Below are 21,676 nucleotides of genomic sequence, written 5' to 3' on the forward strand. Positions count from 1 at the left end.
GGTCCATGTCTATTGGCATGGTTGGAATGATATTTTACTTTGCTTCAGTGGATGGGCAATGTATTCAGTGCTTGTCCATCCCAAAATTGCCTTTTTGCTGAACTGAAATATGGCAGTTTCTTGTAGTTATATCTAAAAAAAATGGAACAAGCTTGCAGATGTTGAATTACTGCCTCCTTTTTAGTGAACATGACATATTCTCTCTAAGGGCATACCAGTGCCATCCAGAATGCTAACATAGCATTATGTCCCAAATTCTCATCCAGCTACCTTGCAGCCCTGAAGCCTTTATAATTACCTTGGTAAAAGCCTAGCTTTCTGTTTCCCCATCCAGCATTTTGGGGAGTTTTATAATGGCAAATGATTCCTCACTAGATGTTGCTACACTGCACAGTGAATAGCTCACATAAATTACTCTGATGCTATAATGCTTGGATTTCAACCTTCTTCTCCATGGAAGGCATTTATGGTCTTTGCCTGGTATTTTTCTACATCTTTGTCCAGGAAGGAAGGGTTTGGCCTGGCACAGGAGTTGGTTTGAACCAGCATAACTGGGGGTAAGGAAAGGAGGGATTTCTTCCTTTGGAGAGGCTCAGTTTGGAGCAGTGAAGAGCCCTGGCCTGGAGGAGGCACTGACTTTTTCCACAGAGGCTTATTCCCCTTGTTCATGATTCTTTAGTCAGACAAGAACTGCAGAAAGTGAATTTGCTGGGCCTGGCTGGAGACTCAGCTTGCTGGAGTCTTCAGTAGGCACGGCTGGTCTGAGTTTGGTTGTGCAGGTTGGTGGCCGGGATGGCTCTGTTGCTATCTGAGAAGCCATCAGGAAATAGGGTAGTAGTTTGAATGTTCACTATGTCCATTTTAGGATGAAGATACTTGGGACTGAAGGTGATGATTATTCCCCTGGACTAGTTCTTTGATTGTCAGATTTATCCTTTTTCAGATGTTTACTGATGGATATTTTTGTGCACATTTTCCTCCAAGATTTGAGTGTATGTTTCAGGATTCATTTACTGCTATCACCCTAAAATTTGTGTCCCTATGCCTCTATAGTTTTTATTTCTTTGCCTAAGGAGGTGTTAGTAGTCTATGAATTTAGAGGTAGGTGGAGGGAAAAGTGGGGGTGACTAGGAGAAAAGCTTAAGTCATTGAAAGTAGGTTACAATGATGATTCAGATCCCTGTTTCTTGGGTCAGATCATTGTTAGCTGTGGCTTGGGTGGCATCCTGAGAAACATGATGGTTCTGTTTGGGGTTCCTGTTACCCAGTTGCAAGGCACACACTGAAGGTCATCTCACTGCAACAGGACTTAGATTGTATGCTCTATTTTGCTCTTGGTTCTAGTCTTCAGATCACAGTTCAAGTTGTGGCTGGTTGGTTTGAGATGGACTAGCACCAAATCTTATTCCCCTAAAAGGGCAAGTGAGGAGACAGTATTCAGGAGAACAACAGTTGTTTGGAGATAAGACAAATTTAAGCTATTAGCAATATCAGTGTATCTGATGCTGACAAAGCCACCGATTGGCTCAAAATTAACATTACAGCACTTTTTTTGGATTTCATGATAGCTCCTTCAGAGGGAAGAAAAGCAGTCCATTGTGAGGAAAAAAAACGAAAATCATTCTTTCCTGAAATAAATACTGACTCAGAAGGTGGGAGACCCCGCTCAAGTGTAGGATGCCTTTGTGTTGTGGGATGCTGAAAAGTAGCCCCACAACTATAAAGAGTTCTGCAATATTAATATAACGTAACAGGACATTATATAAGAAAATACATGAACACTGTAAATAGTCCTGCAACAATATATATCTGTTGAGATTAAAAATAGGTTTGTTATGCGTTTGTTTTTTTCTCTTATCCTGTTATTTTTACTTGGGCTATTAAAAGCAAAATAAAATAATAGTAGTTAAACATTCATCTTATGCTGATGAATTTCTTCTTTGTTTTAAAACTCAAAAGGAATATCAATTAAACAAAACAACAAATGCAATAATTTAGACATCAGACATGCTAGAGAGAAACCTGTATCCTTGGAGACAGGAAGAGAGGAGGATCAGTGTGATCATATAAGAAATCTTTAGTTCCTACAAAGTTCAATCTATAAGAGCATCAGTGACGTTCTTGTTACTTGGAAATTAACTTATTTTATATCTCGGAGTAATTGTGTTCATTTGAGCTTGTTGGTTAGGAAGTGTGTTGCATTAGTGAATAATAGCATTTAGTGAAGAGCTGAGCAAGTACCAGGAGAAAAAAAAAAAAAGCCATACTGCAAAATGTACTTTGTTCATTTATTTAATGAAACCAATGTTTCAGTAGAAATGCAACTGAATAGTGGATGGCTTATTTAAATGAAATCTGATGATGAAGCAATTTGCTATTGTACTATCTCAACTTGCAAGTTTGGTGGTGGTGTCACTGAGAGAAAAGTGATAAACGGAGTGGCAGGGCACTTTTCAAAACAATAGAATGTTAGGAGGGTGAGGTTTGGGGTTTTTTTTAGCAGTAGTATCAGATGTAATTTAAGTCCTTAGAATTCTGCAGTTCTGATTTTCAAATCACAAGAATGAAGAGTAACATGCCTCTGTAGTCTCTTGTCTCTACTACTCTTGTTCCTACCAAGAAATCACAGGTGCACATTAACTTCCAGCTAACATGTAAGGAGGAAACTACTAATTACTGAGTTCTTCAGTCTTGAATGCAAGCTGATAGTAATCAGATGTGAAAAAGAAACCAATTCTGGTTCATCAGGTCCAGTTTTTGCAAGAGGTATTGTACAGTAATTTTGTACTAGTTGTAGCTATTTTAGAGTCTGTGTTTACAAATGCTTTTTTTTTCTTATTTTTTTTCCCTTTTTTTTTTCCCCTTCCAACTCCCCTCCCTATTAGCAGTGCTAGGAAAAGCCTGGAAGGGTATAATCCTCATCATTGCATGAATGACACAGGAAATGTATATAACAGCTGAAAGACACGCGCTTCATATCAGCCACAGTTAAAACTGATGGGAAGCATCATTGGAACCATGGGGTGCAGCAGTTCTATAGCCAACAGAACATCAGAGAATGGTGAGTGCTGTCTTTGTCTTCAGGGTCAGCAGTTGTTATCTCTGTAACACCAGAAAAGGATTGCAAGATAATGTTTCCCCCCAGTCCTGTTGTAAAAATACTTGTTAAAAAAATTACTTTATAATTATTTCTTTTGAAAGAGTGAATAGCTTTTAGATGCTGGCTGAGGTCAGAAGGCAACTGTAGACCACTTCTAGCATCTATAGATTAGGAAAAGATTCGCGGTATCTGGGGCAGAACCTAAATTTCATATGTATGTGTGCTGCTGTGTTACTAGAAAAGCAGATAGATTAAGATATTGAGGGGGAACTTTTAGAGCCTTTTACAGCACAGGATTTCTGGGCAAAATGTCCCAGTTTTCCTGCTGGTGGGTGACCCTGATTATGAAATAAATGTAGTAAAGCAGAGCTATTATAATGACTCTTAGAATCCGTTTTCTGCCATACCAACTGCCTGGCCTGCAATTCTCCATTGTCTGTCACTGAGCTGAAAGTCTCCACAGTACCTGGTTAAATGTTCAATTAAAAATCTAATGCCTCATCGCCCTGCTTTTAATCATACCGCACCAGCCTTTGCACAGGCACATGGGTTCCAGGATTAGCTCAGACCTTTGTTCAGATCCTTTGTGTTCACTTTCAAGGTTTGTCATTAAAGTGCAATTTAGAGGTCTGCCAGGACCCATGTTATGTGGCACTGTGCATAGTGTTAGGAGATTATTATGTTGACCAGCCATGATTTAAAAGGAGGGCTTTTTTTGGCTACTAAGCCAGGACACAAGTCACAGGAAACTGGCGACTGAGAAGAAGGAGCACTTACAGGCACCCAAGCTGACTGGTTTAAGGGTAGCTTCAGCTTTGTGTACACTGCTTGGTTATCACAGCAGCATCAGCACTGTGTCACAGCAGTGGAAGTAACATGGAAGCACCTAGAGTCTCAGACCTACCTCTAACTGAGGAGCTGTCCTTCCCTTTTGGGTTTGCATCTGTGCATATATGTGCCTTGCAAGGCCTCAGAAACAAGTTATTTGGGAATATTTCTGAGGGTACAAAAGCTTGCAGCAGGCATGAGGAGTTGTAAACCTCTTTCTTGGTTTACAACCATCAATACACACTGCAGTGGGGCCAGGCTTTGCTATCCCAAAGCTGGCTTATGATTTTGTTGTGTGCTTGACAATGTTTTGTCCTCTCCAGTTGCTGGATGATATTCTTTCTGCATTTCAGCAGTAGTCAAATGATGCCAAACTATCATTTGGTCTGCAGCCTGAGGCTGTATGTCCCTCTAATGCATTAATAACATTAATTTAACAGGTATTTGCCAGGGTAGGGACCTTCTGCAGCTGATAACAATTACTTCTACAGATACAGTTTAGCCTAGTGTGAAAATCATGTTCTAATTCAGTCCTGAGAATAATAGTGCTGTAGCAAGTACAATTAAAAAAACCCCACAAAACCAACAAAACCCCCACAAAAGTGCAAAAAAACCCAAAACAACAGAAAAATGCAATGCCCCCCCAAAGAAAAACAAAACAGAAGGAAAAAAAAACAACCCAAAATATTCTGTTAGATTTGCAATATTAACCAAAGAGGTCAATAGATACCTATCTGATGTGATACCAGTGGAATTGTGCTGTGTTAAGTGTTCAGGACCATTAAGCAACCTAGGGGGGCATTAATAATGGGAAGTTCAATGGTTCTGATGCTGGAAATCAGTTTCTGTGCTTTGCCCCTTAGGAATTCTTCTAAAGAGAAAAGTTGATGACAGCCGTGCTGTGTCAGGCTTTCTGGTGTGTGATGGTGGTTGTGAATTCCAGAAAGGGTAGAAATTAAGGAAGATCTCAGAGTTTACGTAGGGTACAAAGGATGTGCTTAATCATATAAGGACTACATTTCCTTCATGCAAGAGGACTTTTCTAGGGTGGATATGGTATCTGTTGGATGGGGGTCTCTACTGACTTTTGGCCTTGTTTGGACTAGAAAATTTTACCACTTTAACTGTGCTGTATACTTATTAATAGTAAAATAAGCAAAAAAAAACCCCATGTTATTATATCACTTCTAAGCATTTTTAGTAAAAAAAACTTTCTTAATTTTATGTATTTATTAACAGAATCACTTTTCTATGGAAGTTTTTCTTTACTTGCATAGCTGTCAGTTTAAGAAAAAAAAATCGTTTTCATTCAGGCGTGCCACTTATCCTAGTCTCTTCTTGGTATTTGTGATCAGCTGAAATAATTGACTAGTGTAAACTGTTGTCCCTGTGGTACAGAGCTTTTCTTTGCAAATTTGCAGGGAGAAAAAGTATTGGTATGAGTTCTTGTTTTGCTTTTCAGTATCAACTGTGCATTTTGGCAATTGTAATATAATAAAAACATATTCATGTAAAGACATTAGTGTTGATTTTAGTTTCCTCTTTTTTTTGTGAATTTACAATGCTTTGCAGTGGTGATTGTGTCAAATTTGGGTATTCAGATAATGTCTCAGTTTTGTTTCTGTGCTTCTCCTGATCATCTGTTTATTTGCTCAGAAATGAGCTGTAGTTCTTGGGAGTGTCAGGAGCTAAAATCAGTATATTATTTTGTACTGTAGAGTTGCCCTGTAGCTGCTTTGATTTGTCCCAAGATCAAAAGTGTAAAGACTTTTTTTTGCTGTGTCCTCTGCTGAGCCATGCAGTGTTGTGCTCCTTAGGAAACTCCTTGAAATGACATGTTAGCTGCAGGGCTGAAGGTACAGGTTTGACATTTCTGGCCTTCTACTTATTTACCAGTATCCTGTTGAAAGTACAGGGAAAAAAGAGGTACAGAAAAATATGAGAATTATGTTCAACTTCAAGTGAGTAAATGTGACATCACTTGAAAGCAGCCTCCTACCTTGCTCTCCTTTTTGTTGCCAGGCAAGGATATAGTGGTGATGTTGTGGTTGCACTGGGACAGGTTTAGGGAGCCAATAGCCCTGTGCTCTCTCTTCCTCTTGCTGTTATTCAGTGATGCATGTGATACCTCTTGACTGCCTCTGTTACTGCGCTGTAGGGCTAAGCATGTTAATGCAGAGTCTCCCTCTGACTGTAATTTAAGAAAATGTCTAGATTTGAATTTGGCATTATTTCAGCTGCTCCATTTTCAAGGCAGTAGCTGCATTTTATTTCAATTTTGTATAACAAATGGTGTCCTCCTTTGGATGATAAACCCATACTTACGTATGACCTAAGTAACTGAAAGGTGCATTTATTACTCTCTAGTTGATCTTGAAAAAAACAGTTTACAAATGACTGAGGAATGCTTTTCTCAAAGTTAGTTGATCTTTCTGGATGAGCACCCTTAAAGCACTAAAGAGTCATAACTCTGTGAAAAGCAGAAGCTGCTGCTGAGCTCATCTGCTCCTCCTCTCCCAGGATCATGGTTATTTCAGGCTGAGCACAGCCCCTCCAGCCTTCTGCTTCCACCCCTCCCTCTAGTTCTGTGGAAGCTGCAGTGATCACTAGTAATGCTGAGGGTACACCTGCCTTTCTTCCTGTCTTCCTGCTGGTAGTGCCCTGGCTCCTTAGAGCTGCTGCCCTTTGGATACCAAGAATAGCAGGGGGAATTGTGGGCATGGTGGTGAGGGATCAAGTGAGCATTATCTCCTGGAGCTCCTGTCCCCCTGCACAGCTCTTGCTGATGTCCACTCTTCATGCAGCATTAACTGCTTTACATAGATGTGAGGAGCTGTCCCCATGGGACAGTGCCCATCCCAGGACCTCTTTTGTGCCATTGGATGTTGTTCTGCTTGATAAACTTGTATCTGAGCAGCTAAGGGAATGTGATATGTTTGTGGTATGACTGGGGCCTGTAAGCAGATTACACTGCATCCATGCGTACTCCATTGCTTTCTGTTTTGACAGTCATTAGATCTGCTGTCCTCATCCAGAATTGGTACCGCTTCAGAATGGCCCGGCTAGAGATGAGGCGGCGCTATTCTCTGAGTATCTTTCAGTCAATTGAATATGCTGATGAGCAAGATCAGCTACAGGTTTGTAATCTTCAATTCTTCCTGTACCAGCACTTGCATTATCCTAAAGGACTAAGTTGAAAAAAAAGCCAAAACAAATGTGTGAGCTGTTATTTCTCCCTACAAATCTGTGTCCTGTGTATAAAAACTGCTTCCCTGCCTCACACATAAATTAGGTTGTGTGTATACATACATATATATATGCATGTGTGTGTGTGTGTGTATATATATATGTATATACATAACTACATAAGCACCAGGACACCGTTCTGCCCATGCAACTATATCCAGGTTAGAGATTCCTGTATAACAGCTCTGTTAGCCAGGAATTGCAGGTCATCCCCTATGGGTGATCCTAACTGCGTCTGTGAGGCAAGATGTACAACAGGGATATCAGTCTCAGTATGTCATACAGAGGTGTCTTAGATTTTTCTCCCCCCCGATCTAAGACAGAGGTGTCTTAGATCCCCCTAAGTGAGAAATTGCTAGTAACCATGTAAAGAAAGAAAATGTTACTGCTGTTTGATCAGTGTTTGTTCTTTTCTTTTCTGTGCTCAGCTATCCAACTTTTTTACATTCATGCTGGATCACTGTACTCCAACCGATGCAGGTAAGGATAAAAATCAAAGTAATATGGAGATTAAGACTAAAAAACCCAATGTGAAGAACGTTTATTTTCAATGTGATATTTACAGCCTACTTCACAAGCTGGGCTGAGGTTTGATTTCCCAAATACTGTAATAAGAATTTGATTCTGTAAATGTTGACTCTGCTCAATATCTATTCAGTGATTCAAGATGTAAGACAGAACAGATACTTCTTTGTCTTTATGAGAATACTCAGAAGTGCTCAGAGAGCTTTGTTGTATGTTACCACCCTTAAGCTGTTCTAATGGTAGTCTTACTGACTCCTATTTTCTGCACAGGTTTTCTTAAACTACGAGATGTGATTATCCAGAAAAACTGTGTCTAGTTGATTTAGGGCAACTGAAGAAGTTGCCTTCAAAGAGGTTGTTCTTCTTGTTCCCTCTTTTTCTTTTTTTTTAACCCTGAAGCAGTTCTGAACCACTTGTTAATTTGATTTGTTTTGGATTTCACTGCAAAACATGTCAGTATGTGAATGATTAAAAATGAAAGAAATTTACACTGCTGGAGATAAATCTTTAGAAACCATCCCAATTAAATTTCAGTTATTCAAAGAATAACCCATAATTCTTGAAGTATTGTTGGATCCTTGGACAAAACTTACTTTTGAGGTCAAGCTCAAAGGAAGGACAGACTGAAAGTGATTCTTAAGTCCAGAAAACAAGCATGACTTCCCTGAATAAATTGAGAATAGGTCTAATCCCAGTGTTTTTAAAAAGGAGGCTGTCCCTTTCCTATTGAATTACAAGAGAATGTCCTTTCTTTTTCATCTGGTCCAGCCACAGGTTATTTCAATTAAAATTTGCACAGGAAACTTTGATAGCAGGATAAAACCACTATCAAATCCATAAGTGGTTCAGTGTTCTAATGGCAACCATTATAAATGGCTTTTTTTCTCCCTTAAATGCTTTAGAGTGCCTAATGCTCTCTGTGCTCTGCAGGAAAAAAAATTATATTTGAGCCTTGCTCCAAAGCCAAGGCAGATGATACAACATTCCAGACTATTGTATCCAGTCAGACACTGCTCACTTCATCTAATTCTACATGCAACAGCATGCACTACAGTTCAGCTGTTTCCCCTGAGTGGGAAAGAAAATAGTAGTGCGAGGTTTGAGATTTGGAAAAATAGTGTTAATTTCTATTTTCATTATAATATTTAAAGAGAATTTTACAATTGCTCACTTTAGATATAATTTATCCACCTTTATTAACCGTGTCTATGGATAGAAGGAACAAAGATGAGGTGAGGTGCTTTGGGTGACTTGCTGGGGCTCAGGACATGACTGGTACAGAGGACATTGCTACGTGCATAGATTGTTCGTGGGCAAGTGGAGATCCAGGCCTTACCTGTGCACAGGAAGGAACAGAGGGTTCTGTGGGTTGCCACTTGTCACCACTGAGTAGGTGACCCATTTCTTGGTCTTCAGGATATTGGGAGTTGCAGGCATGGTTTGAAGGCTGAAACACACGATAAAGCGTGTGGTTTTTGGTAAAGCTTCCCTTTGTCTTGTTTGCTTAAAACTTTCATCTGTCAGGACTGAAGCTGGTAAGATTTGATAACTGCTCCAAAGACTTTATTTTTGTCTTGGTTTTTTTATTTCCCCCTTTCTAACTCCCCGGGTTACAGATAACAGAACCCAAAACGGAGCTGAAAGATTCCAGAAGGTACATGTTTAATAGAGAGATTGCTGAGTCTCTCTATTTATGTGCTATTTTTTTTTGAGAAATTGCACATAAAATTTGTGTTGTGTGGTTTGTGCTTATGTCAGTCCAGTTACTGGCTGTGTGCATTCTTTACTTCAAGATCAATTGCTTGACCCTCTTAAGTGACCTTTGCAGCATTCATGATAGCCCATCTGTTTAAGCAAAATCAGTGCTGCATAGAGTAATGAACTGCTTTCAATTTTGCTGAATCATGATCTTAAGATAGGAGCCACAATGAGCGTAAACCTAACAAGCAGAGAGGCTTCAAATTGGCCTTGCTATTCTCAAGAATTTTCTAAACCCCACTATTCTCTGGCTTTTATTCCTTTTTTTTGTTTGTTTGTTTTTTTCCAGTGTGTGCTCACTTAAATTTGAACGATAGCACATGCTTCAAAAGCCCTCACCAAAAAGAGAGTATGTAATATTCTTACCAGAGAATAGGTTGCCTGTTCATCTCAGGATGTGATGAGAAAGCTACCTGAAGATTTTGTGATCTATTTTTCTGTACATTATAAATTGCTCAGTCTCCACTATTCATCTTGTCACTTTCCACTTTTTAATCTGCTCTTTCAGCGTACGTTTTTCAAAGAAGAAAGCAGCCACTGCCTCATTAACACAGTAGTGCTTTTGATGTGAATGTTTATCTGTTGTACCTTAAAGCTTTCTTCATCCTCTCATCCTGCTTAAAATGCCATTGCAGTTTAAGTTGTGATGGGGATATTCTACAGTTATGTGTCTTGTTCTGCTTCTGATTAAAGGCTGTTTTCCAAAGATTTGTGAGAAGTAAGAATTAAAACCTTTCCACCTTACACTTTTCTCCCTCCCCAACTTGGAAAGTTCTCTGGACAGAGAAAGCTGGATACTGCTTTTCCAGGTAAAGGGGACTCATTTACTCACTCTTCATATGGTGCATTGAGGGTGAGAAGGCTGCAAACATGTCCTGAGCAAGGTAGTAGGACTGGGAGTCTGAGGCATTCCTATGCCTCTCAAGGTAACAGGGGCAGGAGCCACACACCTCCTGGAGCCTCCTTCAAAAGGGAACAACAAAAAAAGGTGCTGTTTTTTGTAGTTTCCCTCCCCATGATGCCTCCCTTACAGCTTTATTAACACCCTTCAAAGGCTTTTTGCATAGAGTGATTCTTACAGTGGGGAATAAGTCACAGCTGCTTTCAGGTTGCAGCACAAGGAATGAATAAATGAATGTTTGGAGTGTTATAGAAATCTTCATTCTCTTAGTGGGCTTGAAGTCCATCTGGATTTGACCTGATGGGTGTATCTGGCAGATAAAAGATTCCTCAGGAATCTGGTACTCTCAGGTACCCCCAGTGGTTAGTTTGAAGGAACACAGATGGTAGGAGAACAGAGAGCTTATTTCAGAGCTACAGAAATAGCTGATTGCCTGTTACCCTGATAGTGAGTATATCCTTAGCAGTGGCATCTTGGACTTGCCTTGAACAACTCCCATGGTGAGGTGGTCTTGTCAGGAGAACAAGATTCCTGGGTTTTCTGTGGCCAAACTGACTCCATGTAGCTCTAGGTTTTCATGTTTAATATGGAATATGGCTATTGTCCTGTAGAGTAGTTGTATGGGGTCTAATAGCAAGGCTGAAATCACTGAGATTGGGCTAGATTGCTGGTGTCTTTGGAGTACAAAGCAGGTCACTCCCTGTGCTCCCTCTAGTCAGTGGAGAGATGCAGGTGCTGGCAGAGGGTATTTCATTCTGTCTTAAGACCTCTCCCTGAACTAGGCAAACCAAGAGTTTTTGTCCCTGTCTTTCAATATGGACTGAAAAAGCTGTGACAGCCTCAACTAGAGGATGACTAAAATGAAGGAGGTGCTGGATCCTTCAAAATTACTCCTGCATGGGACTTTGTGGTGAGCTGTGGCACTCATTGGCCACAGTGCTAATTCCCAGGCTGCCTTAGGGCATCCATTACTGACTGCTCTGAGATGAGACACTCATCCTGTTCAGGAAGAAGCCTTAAAATCTAGGTGAAAGACTGTCTGAGAAGAGATGTAAGTGCACTCTAAGGCTAATGACCATGACTGGCTTTTGACAATTTATCCTAAAGTAGGAAATGGGGTGTACTTTTGCAGGGATATGCCCTACAGAGAAGGAGACTGGATTTCCTAGCTGGGGTATATGCCAAAAAAAGGAAGAGAGGCTGTGAGGAAAGCAGGTTCGTATTCAGATGTAAAAGGATGGGTAGCCTGCTATATGCAGGAAGGGAGGGCTGGAATAAGAGCAGGTGTGGGCAGGAGTCTGCCTGCCTTGAAATGCTGAGAAGACAGCTGACTGAAAGAATCTTGTCAGATGAGGAGAGCCTCCTGCCAGAACAGGTAAGCAATTAGGAATTTGAGTGGGCTGAGAAACTGGCTTAGGGGGTTTGCAGCTACCCACTTCCTGAGAAGTAAGGCACAGAGAAAAATGCTGTCCAGAGATCTGCTGCTAAAAGGCTGGGACAAGTCTCAGTGCAGATGTGCTTGGCTGATCAGTATGTGATCAGGGAACCAGCAGTTTCAGCCCACGAGTGATGTTCTGGCATCTGGCCAGACAAAACTGTAACTGTGGTGGAAGGCTGCAAATCATTTTACTTTGTGGAAATTATGAACCCTGAGCACCTTGTTGTTACTTGATGCCTTAATTCATTTATGTAGCTGTACACTGAATGTGCTAATCAGCTCACAGCAGAAGAACTGATAAATAGCTTTTCTTTCTTTTTAAATCCAGAACTGGTCAAAATTTTACTGTTATCTATTTCTAATATGGATTTTATCCAGTTACGAGACTAGTTGGCCTCCCATATTTTATGAGGCCACATGCTGGTTTTAGCTGATGTGACTTCTGAGTCACAGCTACACGTATTCCTTAGTAGTAAATAATACATTTTTGTTTCCACTTCCATCTAATAAAGGTTACAGAAAACTTACCTGTAGCCCAGCAAAAAGCATTTACAACAAGCATCTCACAAGAGCAGCTCTGCAAGAGCAGCTGCCTGAACACTGTCCTCTAGGGACTGGTTCTCTCTTTTAGAATAATGTATAATAAAGACAATCTGCAAGAAGAAAACACTGAAATCTGCTGTTCACTCAGTTACATTTCAAGGATATGTCAAGAAAATACTGGATTGAAGTAATGTGCCTGCTTTCTCCATTTATCAGGAAAATGAGAAGCTATGCTCTGCTTTTACCATATGGTCTTGTTTACTTTATTTCATCCAGAGGTTTTATGGCAGCCAGCCAAAGCTGGCATTGTGTCCTAGGTGTATGAGAAAGGAGTGCTTTGCAATCTACTGTGAATAAATAGGATTCTGTTGATGACATTTTAAATAATCACTGACCTGCTGGTATTTAGCCTTAAAGTTTTACATAGAAAATAAAAGTGAATCTTTAAAACCTGCATTAAAAGTGTAACATTGAACATTAAACAGATGATGGTCACTGAATGATCAGCTATGACTTTGTAATCGTCTTGCTTTGTGGGGGAAGGAGAAGAAAGTCTGTAGCATGTTAGGTTTTTCATTATTTCTGAGAGCAGATTGGTTCACAGCATCAATACAAAATGCTTTGCAACTTGACCACAGCTACTGGCTATTGGGACAGAGGGTTTGCCTGTTTTTTCATTTGGTTGGGTTTTGCTTTTTTTGTTTTGTTTGTTTGCTCGTTTTAGTATTGTGAAATGATTTGAGGAGACCTGGAGCTATTCCACTATATAAGGCCACTGGTAATACTGCAGCAAATAGAGCATCATTTACTTTCATCATTTCTAGTCATGCTCTTAGGGCATTATGTGGACTGGTGGAGTTTCTACATTGTTGTTTTTCTTTTCTCTTTTCCAGTTTCTGAAACTTTTGCCAGGCCTAATGTTTCTGATCTGGTAGAAGAAGGCTTAAGTTTAACAGAATTTGAAAAGAAGATTGATGTTCCAGACTCTTATTATGGACCCCGACTCTCTTTCCCCCTTACTATTAATGATGCCAATGCTCTTCTTCATGCTTTCAAGAGTGAACAAGTAAGCTACAAGTAGTTTGATTTTTTTTTAACTTATTTTATGTTTCTGTCAAGTTGTAGCTCCACAATCGGTTGAATCCAACATAAGGCTAAATGGGTGACCAGGAGTTATTTCACCCTTACCATCCTATTACCCTATCCTGCTAGCCCCATGTGATCACAGAGATGCATGGTGACCTGTCTTTGGAGACTGATCTGGCTTGAATCTACCATGACAAAATCAAAAACAGTCACTTCTCAGACAGACTGTTTCCCAGATTTGACTCACTATTTGACTGCATGACCACCAGAGCCAGCACTGGGGAGGAAGCAGGGACTAGTTGGGACCTACTCTTCAGGCAGAGATTACAGTGATCATGTAATGGGAACCCTTAGCAGCTTCAAGGCAGGGGTTATCAGTGAAGGTGCAAGACTGGGGAAGGTGTCCTAAGCTAACTCAGAAACTAGTTACCATCTTTTTCTGGGTTAAAAGTGCTTTTTGAATGGTCACCTTGTTCCAGTGTGCAAGACTACCATAATAAAAGAGTGAATATGAAGAATCCACTAGTGTAGTGGAATAGGGTGAAAGCACAAATCTCAGGAGCTTACTGTATGTGTCTGCCAAGGCATGGAGAAGACTGTTGTTGATTCTCTATGTTCCTGAACAGGCTCCTTCGCTGCCCTCTTCCAAGATGAGAGTGGGGCAGGGAAACACTGCATGGCACAGCTTTGTTTGAACTTGTGGTCATTTGTGCTTAACCAGTACACTGTACGTAATGGATAAGAGTCTGTCTTGCTTTTTAATTTACTAAGTAATGGTGGTTGGTTGGTTTTTTGTTTTGGGTTTGGGGGTTTTTCTGTAATTTTCTGTGAAGGCTGATCTTAAAAGTAGTAAAATATAAAATCCATGATAAATGAGCCCACCCAGATTTCACCTTACTGTCAGCTCTCTCTTCTCTTACTGTGGCTGGCATTTTATTAAGGAAATGACTATATGTAATTGGCCTTCTTTTTTGCTTTAAACCACAACTCTTGAAAAGTCAGTCCATAGCTCATCTGTCTCCTTTACCAAATTTCCTCAGAGTTGTCTGTATTAAATGCCTTAAAAATCACAAACTGACAAAATTTTCATAAAGGTAACTCTTGCTGGAGTTTCCCTCTCATATTTGCAATTTGCTGAAATGTCATTTATGGCCTTTGTTGGTTTTGTTTTGATTGGTTTGGTTTTTTTCTGTTTGTTTGTAGTTTTTGTGTTGTTTGGTTTGGTTTTTGGCTTATGTTTTTTGTTTTGGGGGGTTTGGTTTTTTTGGGTTTTTATAACTCACACCTAGATTTTTTTTTTCTTCCCTCAAGTTGCTTTGAACAGATGACCTTATGTAATGATTAACAGTGCTGTAAAATGCAATCTTTTATCATTTCTGTAGATGGGAATAGTAGAAACAATACACTAGAAATAAAATGGGAAAATACGTAAAGCAAGTTCATTAAGGGCTCTACATCCATTCACTGGGAAGCAAGTGCAAGGCTATGAACACCTCTAATTCCCAACACTAAACCATACAGCCTTCAATCAGGTCCAGAGGTCTGTAGTATGAGTAATCTTGGCAATACATGTCGGAGATCAATAAAGCAAACAGACGTTTTGCTACATCTAATACGTCTTTCTTTTCTCCCTGCATTTTTTTTTCCTCACAGCTTCTTCATGCCCGTTATGTACTGCAGCTGCTATATGAAACTAGGAGGGTTCTCAAGGAGATGCCAAATATCACCCGTATTTCAACTTCCTACTCCAAGGAGATAACTGTCTGTGGTAAAGTGCCAGAGAAGATAACTGCTTTGGGCTATGAGTTGATATTTTAAGTGGTTAGAAAATTATACAGACATTTCCAGGTGTTGCCATTACAAGGAAGTTCCTGGTGCTTTTGTTTTGGTTTTGGTTTGTTTTTTGGATTTTTTCCCCTACAAATGCATAAGTTGGAACAACAGCTAAAAAAGGTTCCTGAGTCACACTAAGTACATTTTAAGAAAGTCCCTCAGCAACTCTTTCCTTTTCTCATTTAACATTCCTGAATGAGTCAGTATTAATTCAGCTAACACTGCACTGTAGCTTAAATATTCCTGCACAAATCTCTGAAATGTCGCAGAGTATTCTGATCACTGGTTGCAAGTCTCACTGCTTTCTCCTCTTGCTGAGAAAAAGATTTTGCCATCAACAATGTACTCAGTAATGATTTTAATGAGGACTTAATAGGGGTGGCAAACAAGGCCTTTCACTGACAGCATGACTATCTAGTATAAATTGAAATTATAATAAACCCTCATTTCTAAAGGGACCCAAGAGGATAGATGAGTGTTTATACAAGCAAAAAATTGGTCTCACAGAGTGATGTGATGTGTCACAAGGTAAAGACCTAAGAGGTCATTGCCCATTTATTTTGTAACACTTCTGTAAATCATAGAATCATAGAATAGTTAGGGTTAGAAAGGACCTCAAGATCATCTAGTTCCAACCCCCCTGCCATGGGCAGGGACACCTCACACTAAACCATATCACCCAAGGCTTCATCCAACCTGGCCTTGAACACTGCTAGGGATGGAGCGTTCACAACTTCCCTGGGCAATCCATTCCAGTACCTCACCACCCTAACAGTAAAGAATTTCTTCCTTATATCCAATCGAAACCTCTGCTGTTTAAGTTTCAACCCATTACCCCTTGTCCTATAACTACAGTCCCTAATGAATAGTCCCTCACCAGCATCCCTGTAGGCCCCCTTCAGATGCTGGATGGCTGCTATGAGGTCTCCATGCAGCCTTCTCCAGAATAAAGGGATGCAGTATCCTGATTCACAGAACATAGTAGCTGCAAAACAGAACAGTAATGGTGATGTTAACTCTTGATGGTTAGCAGTGTGCTGTGTGTAATGATCAAGTGATATAAGAAGGGGTACTGTGACACATGCAAAACTAATAATGCTTTTGAAGATGTGGCTGTGCACCTACTATGATTGCCAGGAAAGGGTTTTCTTAAATGAGGTTTCGTATAAACAATGATTTGTTAACCAAGCCAACAAAACCTCTCTCCAAACGAAGGTAACACAGATTCAAACTTGTTTGTTACACGTTCTTATTAAGCATATTCTTACTATGCAGAATGCATGCTAGTATTGCATTTTAGTATTACATTTGCATTATGTAAGCAGCATCTAAAGGGGTCCCTTTCCTGAACTGAAACTAATAGCTTTTGTACCCAGAAAGATCCTCTGCAAAAGATGATCATTTTTTAGAGATAATTGATCCAAAATGTTGATTTCCTTGAAATAAGGAAATCCCTCTTCCCTTTTTTAAATTTCAAACTAATAATGCAGATTAAATATACATGTGAAATGTTTGCTTAGAATGCCTTCTGTAGGATGATAATTAATAAAAAGTTGCACAGAGAATATGTAGACAGTGTAAAAACATCACTTTTCCTACTATTTGCTGGTGGAAGCATATTATTACAAGATCAGTTTTGAAACTGCTGTGGCTTTTTGGTGGTGAGTCACAGACATGAGGTTGGTTCTGTGAGCATGAAATTTAGTCATATGTGTGGGGAGCTGTGCTGCAGTGATCCTTTGTGTTGGGGTGAAATCCCCAACCTGTTCCAAAATAAACCTGTCAGAAGGAGCCAAATCTCTCATTCCTGTCTCATCACTGAGGCATACATCATACATACTCTCCATCAAATCCTGCCTGTAGTAATCAAAACCTGGCCGTGAATCAGACAGATGTTTAGTTGTGCTGTAGACAGTGGGCTACTTAGTCAATTTAAATGTGTTAGTATGTAGAAGTCTATCATATGTCTGAATGTCTTTTAGTGACATTTTCTGGTTTTCATATTCGTAATATATTTGTTCATCTTAGTCCCATTTCTCTTGTTGAACCTCTGGCTGTGTGACTGGTCCAATCTTCAGATCTAGCTGGGAAGACAAAAACTTTATGCAAGACAATTGTAGACTTTTAAAGTAATTGCCAGATTTTACAAGCAGCTTCAGCTTGTACCTTAAATGAAGCTGGTCCTAATACAAAGCAAACTACTGGGGATAACATGGGGGAAAACATATTCAGACTAATTCCAGTTTTATAATTCCATTTTTTTCTTTTTTTCTCTTCTGTGAGAAAATATATTAAAAAAACCCAACAAACCCAACAACAAAACCCTATTTTTTTGTTTCCTGTAGGAGATTTGCATGGAAACTTGGATGATCTTTTGCTGATATTCTATAAGGTAGGTAGGCAGTCTGTGACATAGCATTTTCATTTCATGACTTGTTAATAACATGAATTTATGTCTGATTTATCACTGTATAACTGTACATGCCCCGTGCATGTAACGCACACATTTGTGGAACAGTTTGAATGGTACCTTTGTCATAGCTTTTCCTCTCCATATCCTCCTGCTCACTGTGAAGGAGGGGATCCAGGAGGTCTTCCTCTTCCTAAGTGTTGAACTGGAGCAGAACCAGAACTCAAGAGGGTTCCTTGCAATGCCTCCAAAGTCCTGCTGCTGTTTTGTATTCTATCTTGACTAAAGTCTTCTAAAATCAGGAGATAACTAGTTTCTTATGTAACATTACACCATGGATAATTTTGGCTTTCCGGAAAAAAATGCAGAAGCTTTCACTTAGGCCTTACATTGATATCTGTAAAGTGGTCTTTATTATTATTTGTTTACAGGAAACAAAAAGAATTCTCTGTTTAAAAGCTTTTTAAGTGCTGGAGGCAATCACATAGTCTGCACAAAATGGAAATGCCAAGGGCACCCGTCACATATCCCTGAACAACTGATCACTTTTTAATGTTAAAAAGCCTAGCTCTGTTTAACTGATGTGAAAAAAATAAAGCTCCAGGCTATTTTTTTCCACAATTGTATGTTTACTGAAGATGCAGGAAATTTCCTGTATTTAGTTTCACATTTATCTTTAACGTGAATCGACACCTTTCATTCAGCAGATACTTTCTTTGCTTTGAGCTTTCTGGGAGAAAGGATTTGTGTCTGATACTTATACATTCATCTGCACTGAATGGAGACTGAAGTGACCTAAACCAGATGTTTAAGTTATGTAACTGCCTCCTCCTTACCCACCTCCACCCCCCAACACCCTCCCCCACCCCAAATTTTGTTATATTGTAGCTGACACTTGTTGAATAGCAACTTTGTTGTTTTGCCCAGGTGCATACCTGCAGTCTGCTGAAGTATAATCAGACCTTTTTACAGAGTTCCACTTTTCTCATCAGTTACCTTTAGCTGGTCCTTGGCTTTCAGTCTCTTTACCATCTAATTAAAATATTTGACTATCTTTTGAAGTTGGAATAAGAGTAGGATACAGCTTGATTTCATTCACAGGATCTGGAATGGGGAAAGTAACTATGTCAAAGATAAATGCTCAGATATATTTACAGCTGCAATCAGCCTGAGTTTTACTCTTTTGGAGGAAACAGATGATGATGCTTTTTCCCCTCTCTAATGAATGTTACAAAGAGAAAAACTCTAAGAAAGGACTAAATCCTGACTTCAGTAAATTTGGACCCAAATCTCCCTTTGACTTCAGGGACTAGATTTATCCCCTAGTCATTCTTTGTGAAGCTTCTAGGGGAGTCCTTCCATAAAACCTAATAATGACAAATATTTTGTCATTTCAAAGTGGCTGAGAAAACAGAGAGCACATGATACAGCTGCTTAGTTATTTAGAAGCAAATTAAACAACACAGTGTTTCATTTCCCCTATGAGTAGTTTACTCAGCTGAGCAGTGAACCCCATCAGCTTCTGGGATCCATTTTTTTTTATGCTTTCCTAACACTGTTTCAGTTGGAAGGGATATCCTCCTCTGAGTTGGTATGAACCACTCATAACCTAAAACAAGTGGGTACAATCCAAAACAGTGCCATGAGTGAGGAGTGTAGTGATCTCAGGTCTGCACAGAGCTGTGCGGAGCTAAAATGGCTGCTGAAGCATTTGGGCTACCTGCCTGCAGGTCAGCACCTTGAGCGTGGGGCTCCATCCAGGGAGCTTTTATCGCAACACTTTTACAGGCTGCCAACAGCAAACGCACAGAAGCTAGCAATCTACAACTTATTGATACAGTACTGCTTGTCATGCTTAAACCTGGTTTGAGTGAGTGTAGGATAATTACTTTTTTTCTTAACAGCCAGTTTGAGGCTCATTCAGTCCTTGCATTAATCTCCATTATATTACAGCATTTCCTGAAATTCCTTGAAGCATTTGAATTTTAAATTATGTATTGCTCTATAATGGATGCCATGGATAGAAATAGCCTGAAGAAAATGCAAACGACAAACGGAAGTTAATTAATCACTAACCCAGCAGATACAGTAATGATGCCCAGCAGCAACTTGCTAATCATTACAGGGCCTTGTCCACCCTGACATGTCAGAGGCTGCAACAGCCTTTAATTTAGTTTTGTTTTTATTGTTGGTCAAAACCACAGAAAAGGAAATAAAACTTTGCATGAGTGTAGAACAAAACTAAAATTTCACATTGAAGTTAGAAGTCCAAAACAAGCTTTTATTTAAAACTAAGAGTGGTAGGTAAGCTTTTAGAAAAACAATTATAGAATCTAGAAAATGCCTCAGTCACTCTGTCTTTCCATGAGGACTCCAGTTAGGGTGGCTGTCTGTATACTGGCAATCTGCTCATGATTAACAAGCTTGTTGGTGTAAAGACACAGCTTTTATTAACTTATCTTTCCAGGAGCTGCTTCTGAGTCTCTCCTTTCTGTTCCACACCTGAAATGCATCATTTCTTTTTTAAAACCACTACAAGCCACTGCATTAGCAGAGTCTTGTGAATTGCCACTCTTGTGAGCAGAGGGAAATCACAGGCCTCCTCTAAGTTAACTTGGATAATGCTGGGGAGAAGCTATAGCGAAAACCAAGCAAGCAGTATTTACAGCATTTGGGATTGTGCCACTGTGGGAATCAAGAGACCAAGATTCACTACTGCATTCTGACGTTAACAGCACAGGACACTTGACTGGGACAAAAAAGACTTTTCTTAATGAATTCAAATTAAATATTTGAGTCCCTGGCCAAATAATGCATCCTGCAAGAAATCTGATAAGGCAGTATACTCAGGAATACCATAGGAACATAGGAAATGTTGGACATTAGCACAGTAGCTAAATTCAGAAATGGGATGTCTTGCAATGCTGCCAGATCTGTTAAGAGTGGCTGCCACAGTTGTAACATGATTTTATATGGGTTCTATTGATGATTCTTGTGCATTCAAATTGTGAAAAAAGGGGTTTCCTTTTTCTGGCAATCAAAATTGAAATCATATTTTGATCTCTATTGGAAATGATGGAGCTATAGGTAGTTGCTACTATACTTTCTGTAAGCTGATGGCACTCACTGCCATATTGATATCTAATCATATTAAATATACCATCAGTTCACAATACTAGCTTTCGGTAAGTCACCATTCATGATAAAGCATCTTCAGAAAAAAGTAAGGCAAGAAATACTTACATTTAGCCTCTTTCCTCTAGGGGGTGGCAAAGTGTAATGTGAATAAAATTCAAGTAGTGCTTTCAGGATTAAAGCAATAGGAATCAAATTCTTAAAGAGTTCTGTAGTAAGTTTTTATGTCCTCTGGACTATAGCCTTTCTTGTGAGTTTTGGAAGCATAACGTGATCTCATTGAAACAGTTTCCTTTATACCAGTAGGATAGCAACATCTCTAAATGTTCTTGGTTTTGTTTCCTTTTGCAGAATGGTCTGCCTTCAGAACAAAATCCTTACATATTTAACGGTGATTTTGTTGACAGAGGGAAAAATTCTATGGAAATTCTTATAATCCTGTTTGCATTTCTTCTCATCTACCCCAATAATTTACACTTGAATAGAGGAAACCATGAAGACTACATCATGAACCTGAGGTAGGTTTTAGGGGGCAGTGAGTGGGGGAGTATCTGGCCTTTCACTAGAAATGTTGGAGCTTTTGAATGCTACTTTAGCCCCTGTGTCACATTAAAACAGAAATAATGTTTTAGTAGGTATTCAGGTGTAGCTTTGCATCTTCAGGATGTATGAAGGGGGTAAAGAGCACCCTCATTATACACAGGAACTTCAATAGGAGTCATGCCTCTGACCTAATCATAATCCATTGAAGTCAATGGGCTTAGTGTAGCTTCCAGAGTATCAAATTTAGGGAAGGGGGGTGGATGGAAAGATTATATTTTAGTTAAATCATTGGCTTTTCTATACCATAGCAAAAGACATAGTAATATGCAA

The 21,676-nt window shown here is 39.5% G+C and overlaps 1 protein-coding gene across 1 annotated transcript in view; it reads left to right on the forward strand.

Annotated features, from left to right (window-relative positions):
- Nucleotides 1-2,997: 2,997 nt before the first annotated feature.
- Nucleotides 2,998-21,676, forward strand: part of PPEF1 (protein phosphatase with EF-hand domain 1) — a 28,651-nt gene continuing 9,972 nt past the window's right edge. The window contains exons 1-7 of the mRNA XM_005151558.3: nucleotides 2,998-3,061; nucleotides 6,938-7,065; nucleotides 7,603-7,654; nucleotides 13,233-13,405; nucleotides 15,079-15,193; nucleotides 17,604-17,650; nucleotides 21,155-21,321. Coding sequence (XP_005151615.2) covers nucleotides 2,998-3,061; nucleotides 6,938-7,065; nucleotides 7,603-7,654; nucleotides 13,233-13,405; nucleotides 15,079-15,193; nucleotides 17,604-17,650; nucleotides 21,155-21,321 — 746 coding nt within the window. The remainder of the gene's footprint in view (nucleotides 3,062-6,937; nucleotides 7,066-7,602; nucleotides 7,655-13,232; nucleotides 13,406-15,078; nucleotides 15,194-17,603; nucleotides 17,651-21,154; nucleotides 21,322-21,676) is intronic.

Source organism: Melopsittacus undulatus, chromosome 2, assembly GCF_012275295.1.
Source record: "Melopsittacus undulatus isolate bMelUnd1 chromosome 2, bMelUnd1.mat.Z, whole genome shotgun sequence".
Lineage (NCBI taxonomy): Eukaryota > Metazoa > Chordata > Aves > Psittaciformes > Psittaculidae > Melopsittacus > Melopsittacus undulatus.